At 35.0% G+C, this 16453-nt stretch overlaps 1 protein-coding gene across 4 annotated transcripts in view; it reads left to right on the top strand.

Moving 5' to 3' along the window:
- The window catches only part of LOC149425516 (myosin-IIIb-like), a 121938-nt gene that overhangs the window by 98394 nt on the left and 7091 nt on the right, over positions 1-16453 (top strand). For all 4 annotated transcript variants that reach the window (XM_089650714.1, XM_089650717.1, XM_089650716.1 and 1 more), the window contains exons 16-18: positions 1375-1630; positions 14567-14707; positions 15199-15332. In XM_089650714.1, coding sequence (XP_089506840.1) covers positions 1375-1630; positions 14567-14707; positions 15199-15332 — 531 coding nt within the window. The remainder of the gene's footprint in view (positions 1-1374; positions 1631-14566; positions 14708-15198; positions 15333-16453) is intronic.

The raw sequence follows: 16453 nt of genomic DNA, 5'->3' as shown, positions 1-16453 counted from the left end.
ATGTGAACTTGCAACATTTTATTTAACACAAATTTGTAAGTTTCTTTTCATAATTCATCAAATTCAATTCTGCACCTTTCTGTGGACAGTAGAACCCCAATAATTATTTCAAATTTCGAATTAGCTAATTCCCACTATGTGATTTGAAAATTCGTAGTTACTATGGTTCTTCAAATTCAGATATTCAAATTAAATTCGAAAACATGAACGTATTTCTGTATAAATCGAAATTTCGCAGTAGATCGCCATCGCGGCCGGGCCTTCAAATTAAGATATTCGTAAAATCAAGGCGATTATCGATGCGGCAGGCTGTTCTGATTAAGAATTACAAAATAATAATACAATGAAAATAATAATTTGCTTAAATCGAAATTTTACAGGGTTTTATCCCCCCGGCCGGCCTGTCAGATTCAAATTTACGAAATTAAATAATATATGATTGTATTTTCACACAAATCGAATTTTTTCGAATTACATGAATACATTTTTGTACGCGTACCAAAATAAATTTCGAATTATGAATTACCAAATTTCAAATCAGAAAAAAACATTTCCTGTGGATCTTTTTCAGCAAAAGTTTTGGATTTGTATAATATTTCCATTTTCATTGATAATGGACTTGCCATAGCATGAAATAGCCGAAATACCTAAAATGTAGACATGGGGTAGTTTACTTATGAGCCACAGAATTGTTAATTGTATACACCTTAATGTTAACTGTATCCAACATTGCCAGAAGTACTCTAGGTATATTACTAACTAATAATAATAATAATTGGATGACTTGTATAGCGCCGTTTTTGTGCAAAATCACCTCAAGGGCGCTGTACAAACTTATAATACATTTCTACAGTGATCTATGTTATTACTTAACTATTTATGGAGAAAATATACAGTACAATACTTACCTGGTAGGTCACTTGAGATTAACACTTAATTAACATTATCTAATTGTTTATTGGCGAAATTTAGATACAGGATTTAGGACTTTATTGAAAAATTGAATATAACTGGACTTTCTCTTAGGAATGGTATATTTAATTTAAGGATACGACAGCTTAAAATATGTACAAATAACTACCTTTGTTACCTATTTACAGCTTATATTAAAACTTTTACTTAGTTCCTTAATCTTTGGAACCTTTCCCAGACCTTTTTAGAGGGAAATCATAAATGGAATCAAAAGTGAACTCTAAAGTGTTTCAAGTACAAGCGATTCTGTTTAAAATTTTATGCACTTTCTCATAGCATACAGCTTTAAATCGCACATCAAAATATTCCAGCTAGGGCTAAAACGTCGGGTTTGTCGGAAAAAATTCTTGTCACTGCTTCACGAACTGTTTTCCAGAGGTTAAACAACACACAACATTTCAGATAAGAAAAATAGTACTAGTCCAATCCTGCATCCGGCGCTGGCTAGCGAGGTGCCGCTACCAGAAGGTGCGGTGGCGCATGTCCTCAAGTGTGGTGACGCTGCAGCGCCACGTGCGCGGCTGGCTCACGCGCCGCCGTCTCACGGAGCGACAGAAGCAGCTCAACCGGGAGTTGGAGCGAGAGAGGGAGAGGGAGCGACTGCGACTAATAGAGAAGGAAAGCAGGAGGCAGCAGAAGAACATGCAGCAGATGCAAGGTAATAATATTTTTGTTTCAAGTGGCAAGATTGTGATACTTGAATAGTGTGGCTATGTCATGGGCCCAGTATATCAGTTGATTTTAAGCTCAGCTTGGTTAGCACGGCATGGAACATAATCCATCTATAGGTTGTAATCCTAGATATGACCAATATTACACATATTGTCCATGATTTTAATAAAGGAACGTGTTTCTTTTTTCGTTGTAAAAGCAAACAATTGTTTACGTGAATGGTGTCGACTGTCATCGCCAATACTGATCTTTCAAAATATCAACGGTTTATTTTTAGGTATGTTTAATTTACGAGTGGATTTTTGATAAAGTTCACTTCAATCGGCATGGTGCTGTATGCGAGGATACTAATTTTGAGTAATATATGTTTTGCTGGAGTTAGTGTAGTCTTCATGAAATTATGATGAACTAACCGCCATAAACAAATTGTTCTCACGTTGAAACTTTTAAAATCCTTGGTAAAATACCTTACCAGACTATTTGATTGATTATAAATTAATAATATCAACATGCCACATAGCTCAATGAATTTAATAATCCATACTGATAAACTTAGGCAATTTACATAAATTTCGGTGAGATGGAAGTATGCAATTATTTACGTAAATTGTCAAATTTTACATGTGTCTATAAGTATTCTGCGGCTTATCAAGGATTGAGCGGCTGATATATCAGGCCATAGTGTACTGGCAAAACACGTTGGAAGATATGTATTTATTTATCAATGTTCATTCTGTAATAAAAAAATCACTTTGCAACTGTTTAATAGTGTTTTTGTCACACATTGTATATAGACTGTAAAAGTTTAGAATCGAGTTGGTACTAATAAAAAATATCTTTAGTTCCGAAAGAACTGGCAATGTTGCATTTCAGCAGACTAACACGTGAAATTCCCATCTTGTGAGGTTATTTCAACGTATTATTTTTTAATTGACTCTTACAATGAACAAGGTAAACAAGCAAAGAAGGTTACAATGAATTCAAAATCTCATTTTTTATTGTTACTCTCTGGGAATTATTATAATGTTTAATTGTATAAACGAGATAAAAAGTTAGGTCACTGTTTACTGAATGAAAGGAATGTGTTTTAAAAATTTGTAGTACAGAGGGAAACTAACAAACTGCTGAATTTACATAACATTTAGCCACTCGAGCGATTGTGTTAATAATTGAAATATGAGTCCAGAGACCAGGATTTCTAGCGTTCGATTTGGAAATAACAGTCAATTAAAAAATTATACATTTGAAATAACCTGACAAGTCGGGAATTTCACGTGTCAGTCTGCTAAAATGCAACGTTGCCAATTCTTTTGGAACTAAAGATATTTTTTATTAGTACCAACTTTAAACTAAAATTCCCGCCCTCATAAAAAAAATCATACCTCCAAATTTGAATATAGAGACATATAAACTGATTGTGTTGCTATATAGCCAATGAATCCACCTATATTTTATCTGTTTACTATCTCATATTATTACAATTTATAAAAAAAATATTTAACTTTATAAACCTTATGTGATACTTATTCAGGTCAACATTGAAAATTTTCTTTTTCTGTATGTTGTCAATGTCCTACTTGATAATCACAAATACAAATATAAAACAGAAAACTCAATTTTTAATCATTAAAGCTGTTTCAAAGTTCTGTACGAAAAAATATTTTATAAAATTTGGGTTCGCCGACTGGAACCGGGATCCAGGTGTGGTAGGTCATTTGAAAAAAATGTTTGACTTATCTTTATTTGAAATTGTGAAAAATACCCATACATTATTATCTATATCAATTTGTAATTCCGCGACTCTAAATACATATTATGTTAATATAGTAAATTGGAAATAACTACATAATCCATGTACTTACAGCAAATTATTTTAAATAGATTACGTTTTAATGTAGTTGTGCACAACATTAAAGTAAATAAAATAAGAGTTTGAAACGCCTGTCCGCAGTATCCAAAGGTACTGGGTGCAAAGCAATTGAAAAACAACCAATGTTCCACACACGACAAACGTGTAAAATGAAAAACCGGCCTATGTTTATGTCACCATCTCTTTAAAACATACAATATTCATCGTGCTGTCTCCCTCACGGCTATGACCTAAGCCTCCCTAATCTTTCTTCGGTACCTAATTTTTACACAGATGAAAGACATGTGCCATCTCGTTCATTCTATATGCATAGGGACAGAAGATGCCAAAGCCGTGGTTATTTTTTAAATTGACCCAGCAAATCGTGTGGACTTAGGCCTAGCGCGCACCACGATTGTATTTTTTGCGACACTATTTTAAAATCGTGCTATAATAAATCGCAAAAATAATACTGCGCGCATCGCGATGAAAAATTGCGATGAATTGTTCATTCTCAACATGGATTTCGTACAAATTGCTTGTATTGTTTTGCTTCTTCGGAAGAGGAGGAATAAAAGAACACATAAATACTGGACTCATCCTTTTACAGCAGAAAGATATGTTAAAGGTTTCTTTTATCTGAAATACAATGATCTTCGACAATATCCAAAAAAATTCTTTGGCTATTATAGAATGACGATTCAGACATTTGACAAACTATTAAGAATTGTTGGACCTCAAATTGCATACAATAATACTAGATGGCGGAATGCAATCTCAGCTGAAGAAAGGTTGTCAGGTAGCGATTTTAAATCGAAGTGCGCGCCTGTCCATATAACTTCAAATGTTATAATTTTATTTTGCGAAAATCGCGTCGCTAGCTGTTGCGGAAAAATGTGACAAATCACAATTTTAAAATAGCAACTATTTATTTGTCGTATATGCGCGCACATACTTACTAACTCAAACGTTGCATTTCTGCGACAAAATTATCGTGGTACAGAAAATCGTGGTGCACGCAAGGCCTTATGAATGAAAGCTTCTATTAGAGACAACAGATGTCACTGCTCGTCACTCGCCGCTCGCAGCCCTGCTATTTCGTGGTACATTTCAAATAAATTAAGAATAATACCAGTTGTTTTGATGCTCATAATTTATTATTACATATTGTTGTCTTTTAATTTTGGGGGTCAAACACCAATTGACCTAAGGGAAGAACCGCTACTGGCGCTAAATTAGAATATTTAATACATTTTCTACAAAAAACGGTTTTACATTAGAAAGATACATTCTATATCTACAATTATCAATGCGAATAATCTCGATTCTTGCTTTATTTAGTTCAATTAATCGTTTTACACAGACAGCCTATTTCACAATGTGAAAAACAGAGTGCCGCTTTATAAGTAATAGCGACCTAATACTGGATATTTATCACTATGTTTTTATATTGTGTAATAGAACTAGAAACAAGGATTTTAATAAGGCATGTATCATTACAATACACATAACTAATCTTTCAGAAAATACTTTACAAGTGGCTTGAATCCCTGTTCCGCCATTTTTGTAAAGAAATTCTGTCAAAAACCGAACCTGACAGTTGGTTAAGCCCGATACACACTGGGTGAATTAAAACCTTGTAAAGATGATGATGATGAAACCTTTGAAATCAATCTTTTTGTACAAGCATACAACGGCAATACAAAAAAAATATTGATTTTGTTTTGTATCTAAAAGTTGGATTTTGAAAAAAAAAATAATGGAGAGGGAAATAACCAGAGATGTGCAAAATGGGTACCCAAAACCATTTGAAATGCAAAATGGAAATGGGTCAAAACTTTTCCATTTGAAAATGCAAAATGCAAAATGGTTTTTAGAAAAGCATTTCAAATGCAAAATGCAAAATACCTATTTTCAAAATGCATTGAAAATGCAAAATGGTTTCTCAGGTCAAACAATTAAAATAATTATAGAATTTAAAAAAAAAATTTGTGATTTAATAATGGACATCAATGTAGAACAAACATATTACATGATGGTAAATCCAAAAACACCACGACTACAGATTATGAAACCACAAAAAATTTGCGCGGGACTAATGTTGACATGTTAACTATGTTGAAAACATAGAAACCATTTAATATTACAGCGTCATGGCCCCATGTTCAGTATTTGAATCAGTATTTTTTGTTATGGTATCACTTAAGGCGATGCACTACGTCGTGTAATATTTTAAATTGAGCCGCTATCAATAACAACCCTTACGCAGATGGCGATAAGATTTAAATTCCCGCTTAACACCATCCGCCTGTTTTGATTTATACAAGAAAAAAACATGGCCAAAAAGTGCCTTTTATTTTATTTTGTGGATGTTCAGGCATAAATAGTTAATTTTTTTCCTATCATTTTATAAATAACTTAATTTGCCACATTATACAATAAAATCATAACCGAAAATGGGTTCGTAAGTAGGAGATTTTGAACTTTAAAGCAGTTTTCATAGGCCTATACATTATTTTTTTCTGGGCTTATAAAAAGACTTATATAAAAATTACTCGATTATTTCAAAGGTCAAGATGTATTCTACTCGCAGTATTTAATTAAAGCATCTGAAACATTTCTAGGCAACCAAATTTTCAAACCAAAAACACGTGATTTTGCATTACTACGTATGGCATCGCCTTAATTGCCAGGGCTCCTACCAGGGAGCAACTTGACAAATGTAAATTATCTCTCATAGCGAGGTTGAGGACCGACTGATATTTGGGGCTTATGAAAATAAGATGAGTCGAGATAGTAGGAAGAATGTTGCAAAAAAGCATTTAAAATGGAAAATGCATTGAGAAAAGCATTTAAAATGCAAAATGGTTTTTAGAAAAGCATTTAAAATGCAAAATGGAAAATACCCATTTTGCATTTTGCATTTCCATTTGAAATGGATTTATTTGAAATAAAGCACATCTCTGGAAATAACTGATAGAGTGAATAATTTATTTCCTTATTTATTTACGTCCCAGTGGACTTTTACATTAATTAAATAAATATTACAAAATTGTTTAGACAAAAAACACCCTTTGTTATAATAAACATTTATTCAATTTATGATGGTTTTTCTCATATAATTTAAATAAATCAATATAAAGTGTCATTGCGCCTCCTTCCTGAGTGATAATTTGAGTTTCGCCCTGATGAGAGACCATCATTCAAAATTGAACATTGCTTAAAATGGCTTACGACGGGCTGTATGAGAGAATTTGAACAATTCTTCTAATTTCAATGTTAATTTTCAAGTTCTGTGAAAGATTTTTTCAAGTTCTGTTATTATTACAGTTCTGTCAAGCAACTAGCCTATAACGATATAATAACAGAACTTGAATAGGACTTTCACAGAACCCGAAAATGAACTTTGAAATTTGATGAATTTCAAATTCTCCGAAACAACTCATCATTAGTGACTAGATTTTGAAAAAGCCACTATACTAGATATAGAAAAATTGACAAAATATAATTAAAACATAGAAATAAAACAAGGAATTTAATGTGTACAATACAGGGAAAATTAGAATACCTATGCATATTTTAATATGTATATTTCAATGATCAGAATTGAAATATACATATCAAATGTCCACCAAACCTTTTCCAATAGAACCCGAAAATCGAACCTTTAGGGGCTTTGTCGTAAGAACATTTTTATGAGATGTAAGTATGCAGAAAGAAAGGACTTGGCACTGCCATCATTGTTGATGTTCAAACGTAACGTAAATTTAAAAAAAAAACCTTAACACAAGTAAAAAAACAAGAAAAGAAAAAAGCCCTCAACGGTTCAATAATTCTGTGTGATATGGCATCATACAGTCGAAGCATAATGCAACATCACACACGTTACACTTTGTGGTGGTTCTTTTGTATTTTTTTAGAATTTTGCACCACGCACATGTTCCCCTTTTCCCGATATGGACCAAGAAGTGGTTGCCTTTCAGGATAGGTCGCAGAGTCCTTCCAATAGGTATTGTGCCGATGGTCTTCACAGCCATGTTAATTTTACTGTGACAGAATAGCCGCAGGAGATCCTCCGCAACCTCACCCCTGAAGTTTCGGTACAAAATGCGTTTATTTTCCCTGCGGAGCTTTGAACTGTACAGTATATACGCATTCTGCACCGAAACGCTCAGTAGTCTCCTGAAAAGCTTCTTGTACCAGACCAGGTTTCGCTGTCGTTCGATGGGGAAGCCTGCCAAAAGCTGATCTTTTCGGTCAACTCCCGCCATTATCATGTTATAGTCTAGTACCAGTTTGGGTTTGTCTGTCCAGGCACCAAACTTTTCACTTGCCCCTATTTCTGCTCTATGGTAGGTGGACAACATACTTAGCGGGTTTTTGTTCAACCATACCATAACATTAAGGTCCCCGCAGTTTGAGTATGCGACCTCACCGTCCCTCAATCTTATTTTGAGATGGGACAATGCAGTTGGCACAAATTCTCGGTTTAACCGCAGCGTTCCCATGCAGTCCATCCCATTTATTTTGAGACATCGCGCCAATAATGGACTAGTATAAAAATTATCCATTATTAGCGTATACCCCTTGTTAAATAGAGGGCTAGCCAGGTCGTACACTATCTTTGCAGTGGCCCTAACTGGGCAGTTATCGTGAGCACCAGAAAAATTGGCCTGCATCATGTCGTCTGGCATGTCTTCTGTCATGTCTTCCTGGTCTGGATTTGTCGATTTAGCCTGATTGGAAATGGTCTTCCCCGTATAAATTTGAAATTTCCAAAGATAGCCAGACTTGGACTCACAAAGCTCGTAAGATTTTATACCTGTGCCGGCCGCTTTGGTTTTGATCACCTGGACGAATCCTAAACGGCCTTTATATCCAAATAAGGATTCATCCAGAGTGATCTCTTGCTCAGGCAGGTATAAAGTCTCAAACTTATTTGAGAGGTGGTCCAAGACGGGTTGAATCTTTTGTAACCTTCGCGAAGATAACTGTACATCAGAAGAAAGACTTTCATTGTTGGTGAAATGAAGAAATTTTTTTATGAGAAGAAAACGATTATAATCCATGACTCGGCTGAAAAAGGGCATGGCGGTAATTTTTTTGGAATAGAAGTAGTCTTTTTCAACAGGAAGGGGACAGATACCTTGATGCATTAAAAGTGCCAAGAATACGTATATTTCCTCTTTATTCGTGGGAGCCCATTTTTTGGTACGCGCATAGCGTTTGAATTGTGTCTTCGCAATGCATTGATCTGCATACCTATTGGTCTCTCTCGCAATCAGTTCAACAAAATCTGCATCGAAGATTTTAAGAAAGGCATCCACAGGTTTGCCCATTTCGTCAGTATTGAAAGTTGGTCCTGGCATACCTGTGAATGTCTCCCTTATCCCGTTAAAACGCGAAATATCACTGGACCAATCAAATGAGTAACCATCAGGCGGCAGAATCGAACTCATTGCCTCCCTATCGTCCTGGTCTTGTCTCCTAAATTCTATGGCCATATTAGGGTTAAGTGTAACATTGAGAATGTGAGAAGGTCCTGGTGGCAAGCATAAAGTATCTTCATCGCTTGCTCCGTGGTCGACGTCGCTCGCTTCATCGTCTATGTCGCTCGCGCTGCTTTCCATGTCCATTTCTGAAAGAACAGAAAACACAATTAATTTGAGGTGTCTAAATTTCAATTACGGACCGCCTATAGTATGACGTTTAAAAAAAAATACTCATGGCATGATCAAGTGAATCAAATACTTGAGTCAAGCAATGTCAAGAGTCAGAATAACGGGAGGGTATGTATGAAACGATGTATGAATGTGAATGTAGCACAGAGTATGTGTGCCAAAACCGAGTAGTTTGGCATAATGGGGTGATGGTGAGTGTTTGTTTTTAACTCACGGTTCCCAAGTGCCGACTCTTCTTGAGCTGCTGCGTCCACGTCGCTCGCTCTGTCCGTGTCTGGCTCTGAAAGAATAGAAAACACAATTTTAATTTTTTTTTTTTTTTATTCAGTGTATTTTATGAATTACAATTTTTGTGTACTTAATAACTCCCACACTAGGCTTATGCCCGTGTTGTGGTAGTCATAATGCTATAAATTACAATAAAACCATATGTTGTGGTAAGAAAAAATAAAACATAATATAGAAGAAAAAAAAAAAACATATTTAAGGAAAATATAAAACAAAATATATGTTTTTTATACATGCAAATATACATACATACATGCATACATAAATACATTCATGTACAAAAAAATATATATACAAAAAAAAAATATATATAAAAAAATATATAAATACAGTCGAACTTGGTTATAACGATCACGGTAATAGCGAGTTCGCGGCTATAATGAGCAATTGCAAAACCATATTTTAGTTCAGGCTTATCTTCATATAATTGTTAAATGTTATAACGAGGTGGATTCACTGATATACTGAGCAAATAATTACGTCAACACAATTTTTAAATACAGGAATGGGTTAATTATTCAAGAATTATTCTGGAAGTAAGTAGTAGCAAACAGAGGGGCGGGAATTTCCTATCCCGTTAGGGACGGATTCATATTTTTTATGGCACTACCTGTGTAAGATTGTCGGTTATGTGAACCATTTGCTATCCATCGGGCACAATGTAAAATTGTCATAAAATCTGCGAAATTTGAGCTTCGCGCGTTGGTTCCCTTTTTACATCTTCTTTTGTATTACAACTCATCGTCAATTTTGTTTTAAAAACCAATAAATATGTTTATGAAGGTACCTAGTTACGAGTACATCCCTGCACGGGGTAAATTTATACCAGTGATGCACAACTTTTTCAACAGAGGGTCCGCTTTGTCTATTTTCGTGAACAGGTTGCGAATTTACAAAGGGATTTTTTAAATTTCATTGAGGGGGAGGGGGTTGACAGCGAATTTCAAGAGTTAGGTTTCTGTTGAATTTTGTGTTATACAAACCGGTTCTTCAAATTTGGTTCCATTTAGGAAATACAGCGTAAATTAACCAAAACTCTATAAAAAAATGTTTTCAGCAAGGGTGTTCAAGAATTACCCCAAACATTTAGACATTTCTCTACAGCCAAGTGGGCCATATGAAATTGACATGCGGGCCGCAAGAATGCATCACTGGTTTGTGACAAATAATGTTTTACAGCCGAAAACTAAAACAATCCCGCATTTATGACAAGTGCGATTTTACAAGCGGTAGGTAGTGGGTACAGCACGCACAAACTAGTGATAAAAAGATACACAATTTAGTAATATTTTTCTTGATTGATTGTTTTGAAGAGGAAATTGAGAAACATGAAAGCAAAATCTTTAAAAAAATCATTAATAATAAATTTGAGTAATATAAGTGTATTTTTCAAATTTATTTTGTTAATAGGTAATACCTACTCGTATTTTGAAAATATACTGCACATTTGCGAATATATTGATAGCAGAGGCATTTAGGTAGGTACATACGACTTTAAAAAAAACCTATTTGGATATAAAGATTAACGGCTATAAGGAGCAAATTTAGTTGGTCCCCTCTTGCTCGTTATAACCAAGTTTGACTGTATATATATATCAGTAATCGGTGTTATGTTGTCTAGTAAGTCTGTTATGTCTTCCATTATTTGTTTTTTTGTTTTGCATTGAATTTAACATTCTTGATTTTAACAATAGCTAAACATGTGTGATAATTCAAGGCATAAGCGATACTATAATTATAGAACATAGTAAGAGATTTATAGTTGGTTATGTTACGACAGTAAATGTTGTTTAACAAAGCAATAAATATAATACAAAATACAAGGTAATTTATTTTGACATCAGTAAAATATTTGTGATGCTTGAGTGCAAAAGGAATAATAAAATAGTACAATACAATAATTGATTTAAAGTTGGACATGTTAAAACTGTAATTATTGTTTAGAAAGGCAATGAAAATAATGAAAACTTTTGAGTTATTTATGTTGACACCAGTAGAGCGTTTCTGACATTTTAGGGATAAAGTAATAATACAAGAGCTGTAGTTGTGTATGTAAAAATTAAATGTACTCTTTGAGCAATAGCTATTATATGATGAGCTTAAGGTTTTATGTAATGTAAGATAAGAAGAAAAAAATCCAAGTAATGTGGGGAAAAAACAATGTTTCCATAAGTGTGTGATTTTAGTGGAACTAGGAAAAAATAAATTAAGAAAGAAATAATTGGTAAATCTAAATAGTTATAATAGTTACTATAAAAAAGTAAATTCTAAGCATGTTGATTTTAAATGTTTTTGGTTTCTGAGAGTAGTGCCAGTTTTTCCGCATTAGAAACAAGAATGGCAGCTGTTCCGATGTCTCGATGTACATATATCTGCCCCCCTTTGATCCAAGCATATTTACATTTTTTCTCTTTTGTTGCCTGGCGGGCCAGATACCATAAGTGGTTTCCACGAAATGTCAGATGCTCTGCTATGTACACTGGTGAGCTCGGTCCGGCAATCCCCATGTTCAACGTATTAAGTTTATCTTCAGGACAGGATGCTTGTTTGTGAAAAGCCTTAAGGTCCGATAATAGTTGGTCTCGGTAGTAGTTAGAGGTGAATTTGAATATAATCGGTCCATTTTTATGTTTTTGCGTGGTCCTATAGGCCGCTTCAATGTTTGAGGTATCCACTTTTGAATTGATAGTTTTACATATGTTGTGAAATATGTTTTTCAAGCTTTCTCCATTTGTTTCTGAGATACCCCGCACCTCCACATTTTTCGATCTTGCTGTTCTTTCAATATTTTCGAGTTGGCCTTCTAGAATTTCAACTCGGGATTCTAGGGAGGAATTATGTTTCATGAGTATTAAGTTTTTGTCTTCAAGATCCCGAACGCGACAGAGAATGTCTTCATATTGTTTACTCATGTAGGTTATTGATTCCAGGATTTTATTATTTTGCGCAATGATCGCGTTTTGACTCTTGATAAAGTCGCTGTTTTCAGTTCCTGTAGGTATGTCGCCACTGGAGGCATCGCAAATCGGTGACTTTGTGGTGGTAATACACTTCTTGCATTTAAGCTGGTTCCGACGTTCTTGAGTGAGGCGCCGATATGCAGTTTCGGTTACACCACCGCAGAGGAGATGGTATGCCTCTTTACACACTAGGCACACAAACGTCTTTCCTTCTGATTCTGAACATATTGATCAGTTAGGCATGGTTAGATAGCTTTCTTGCAGCCCAGTTTATTATTTTAAAATAAAATTAATAAAAAAAAAGCATTTTTTTTCTCGCCGGTTTGAGGATCGAACCGTGGTCTACTTAACAAAGGCGCTATCGGCGCGTTAATCCACAGAGCTACGGCCCTCTTACGTGAAATTACGCTCTTATATACTTGTGAAAGGTGTGGAAGGTTTGCGTAGGTCGGTAGATTATAATACTGTTTAGTGGTTTTGATTATTTTTTATATTTTCTAACAACTTTAAACTCTTTTGTTTTATTGATCATTTCAAATTCACTTTCATGAGCAACACTTCAGTTCTACGCAGATCACGACAATAAACTTTAACACGTTTGACATTTGACGAACGCAACTCTTCAGTTAACGAATCTTTCAACTTTAAGGCAATTCACACAATGTTTGATTAACAGTGCCAAGGGCAATGCTGTTCAATCACCCTATATCTCAGTTTTCTGTTATACAAAGGGTTATATTAGGAGAAGTTAAATTTTTTTGACGGAGCAAAACAATAATGCAATTGATGTGTTAGCGAAGACACGAACGATTGAGTTGAGTTGATTTAATGTAAGGTCTAAATATTAATTACGAACCGCCTCTGGTACGACGTTTAAAAAAAATAAACTAACCGTTTGCAAACTCAGAAACTTGTTGGTAGAGCGGCACATCTACCCACAGCTCGTTATTACAACCGGGCTCCGGAGAGGAGTGTTTACCCCACTGCGGTTCCCCACCCCGCGATGTCCCGGGTAATTGCTCTGGAGATGCTATCCGCATTGGTGCAGTGGGATCCGTTGGTTGGGTCGGTGCGGCAGTGGACAGCCATGGTGGTATTTTTGCAGGTGTCCCTCGTGAAAAGGGATGTGCTGCTCTCTCCGGAGATGGATTTCTGAAAACATGTACATAGATCATATTAATGGATTGTTCTCATTAATGTTTGAAAAATCTGTAAAATCCATTACAATAAAAATCAGTGTAATGGTACAGCAATAATATTGTATTGTGCATCTAAATACGTTAACTTACTTTCTTTTAGTTTTTCTTGAAGGTGCGATTGGGAGCAAGATCCGCGCCGCCTGCTTCTGGAGCTTTCGGCTTTCTAATTCTAGTTGAAAGGAAGCAGGCAGGGCCCTAACTACCTTTTGGGCCCTGGCACGGTCTTCCCGCACCATTAGCAAAGCAGGATCACTGTTAAAATAAATAAATATGATGAGCACAGCACAGATACACAGCGAAGTTCCTACTTTAAAAAAAATTATATACTAACTCTCCGGACCGAGCTGCAGCTGCAGCTCCACGTCCTCGTCTTTGCTCTGCAGCTGGTGCTGGTAGGCCGGCACCATCTGCTGCTGATGCAGGTAGTCCGGCACCACCTGCTGCTGCATCTGGTATCCCTCCTCTCTCTCTACCCCTTCCTATGCCTCTGCCCCTACCTCTTCCTCGACCAGTCATTGGTACACTTTATAGTTTGTTTTAAAAATAATTCACTTTATTTATATGTACTATATTTTTTTAAATACTCCACATTCTAATAATTTTTATATTAAATATTCACACCCGAGTCGTGGACAAGATGCTCCAAGGACAATGCGACGATTGTTGGCTCTGTACAAATTAAAAATAAATTAATTACAAAATGAAACAATCTCATAATATAATATGCTTGTATAATATAGATTAACCTTCCGAAAGAAATTCTCAAAATTATAATGAAAATCCTTTCAATATCTATTGCGTAGTTTAGAAGAACAGACAGATGTGGATAGCTACTTTGTTTTATACTATTTAGAGATTAGAGAATCTTCTATTTCTATTATTTTGTTTCCCATGTTTTATTGAGGTAAGTGTTAACTAAGAAAGCAATTTTATTTATTTTTCTAGGAGCAGAGTCCAAAGCCAAATCGGCATTTGTGAAGGCCAAACTAATAAAAAAGATGTCTTCCCAAGACATGATGTCGAGTGATGAATCAAACGATAAAGAAAATACCAATTCTAACAAAGCTGCTGTAGTCATTCAGAGTCGTAAGTTATTATTATTGTCCTCCCATTTTGACCTCTCTTTCTATTGCATACAATATATGTACAAAAGACAGGGAGATTATGATGGATCTATCAAAGGTTTGCCTTTAAATGCTTGATTTATGTATTTTATTTAATTTAAATTATTGTTTGAGAGATTGATCATTAATTTATAATACAAGATACAGCCGCTTAATTACGGCGCTCTGTAAATTTGTTCTGACTTAATTTTCAATTATCGTCTGGCTAGCAGATCACAGTGCATATAGTCGCCACGCCCACACTTATAACACATATATTTAGGTGTGACATGTCTGTATGGGATTGTATAGCGAGCAATATGGAGTTATATAAAACCCTTTGAATTTATAGCGTAATCTGTCACCCCCTTTATTCTCTTGTCATGCTATGCTGTGCTAGAACATCTGTTCTGCCGTGCTCTTGAACAAGTTGTGGTGGTGTTACGTATTATGTAGAATGTTTGTGTATTTCAGATTTCCGAGGCTATACAGTAAGGAGGAAGTGGAGGGAGAGTCTGAAGGGGCGCCACCAGCGGGGGCCCAAGAGACCGGCCCCACACCCTCCCTCGCATGAGAGGCAAGCCCAGCTCATCATATTTTCCAAACAGGTATGAAAATAAATACAACCTCCACAAATATTACGAAGTGCTTAACAGTTTCAACACGCTTTATTGGAAATATTTTTAGTTTTTAACACTTCTAAAATATGGAGGGAACAATAAGAATTATCCTGTCTTATTTTTAGATGGTTACATAAATGAATATTTCGCGGCTCCTTAACCCCTTGAATCCACCAGCATAGTATGCCAGTGGCTCACCGCACTTGCCTTGATTTTATGGTATTTTGATCCTTAATACTCCTAGCGTACTAAAATAACTTTTATTTACTTGGCAATCAAATAATATTATTCTAGCGTGTCGTTTCATCACTTGCAAACATATTTGTTTCATCTGAAAAAGCGCGTCGAAAAATTCCGTGTCAAATGACATCATTCCGATTTTCAAAAGTCATAGTGCTGTATTAATTTGTAGGAAAGCCTCGTGATGTATTTTTATTGTGAAGAACGCTTATTTAGCCGGAAAATATAATAAAACCCATGATTATTCTCGTATGTCTTCATTATATACGTAATATATTTTTATAACATTGGAGGGAAAAAGAAAAATTCTCGTGAATATATATAACCATTCTGGGGAAACTAAATAGGATAGATAAATACAATTTCGTAAATATATAAACTCACTAGCTGTACACCGCAACGCATTGCTGTGGCTCAGTCTGTCTGTTTAGATAGAAAAACAATAGCGCGTGTTGCTTTACATCCAACAAATGGCGCTGTTGAAAAAAAGCATATTTGTTTAACAGATGGCGCTGTTTTTCAAAAAAAGCATGTTTATACCTGTCACAGGTGACATCTATATAATATAGGTACATAAAAACACGCATATTCAAATGCAATGTTGTGTCAAAATTTCAAAGCAATCGGTAAAGCACTTTCGGAGATTTAAGATTTTGAACAAACAAACATTTACATTTTGATTTATATAGATTATCTGGTAAGACGGTACAGTGTATGTTAAGTTCACATGTATTTAAAAAAAAATGATTTACTTTAATTGTGTTGCTGCACATTTCGACACAGAAATTTCCTAGTGAGATGAGTATTATTGAGACTTATTGTAATGTACCATTTTTTTGAAGAAATAAATTTACAAAACAAGAAAGTTA

The sequence above is a fragment of the Hesperophylax consimilis genome, chromosome 3, assembly GCF_061612785.1.
Source record: "Hesperophylax consimilis isolate HC1 chromosome 3, BYU_Hcon_1.0, whole genome shotgun sequence".
Lineage (NCBI taxonomy): Eukaryota > Metazoa > Arthropoda > Insecta > Trichoptera > Limnephilidae > Hesperophylax > Hesperophylax consimilis.
Note: the sequence above shows the minus strand (reverse complement) of the source record. Positions and strands in the feature narration are given on the sequence as shown.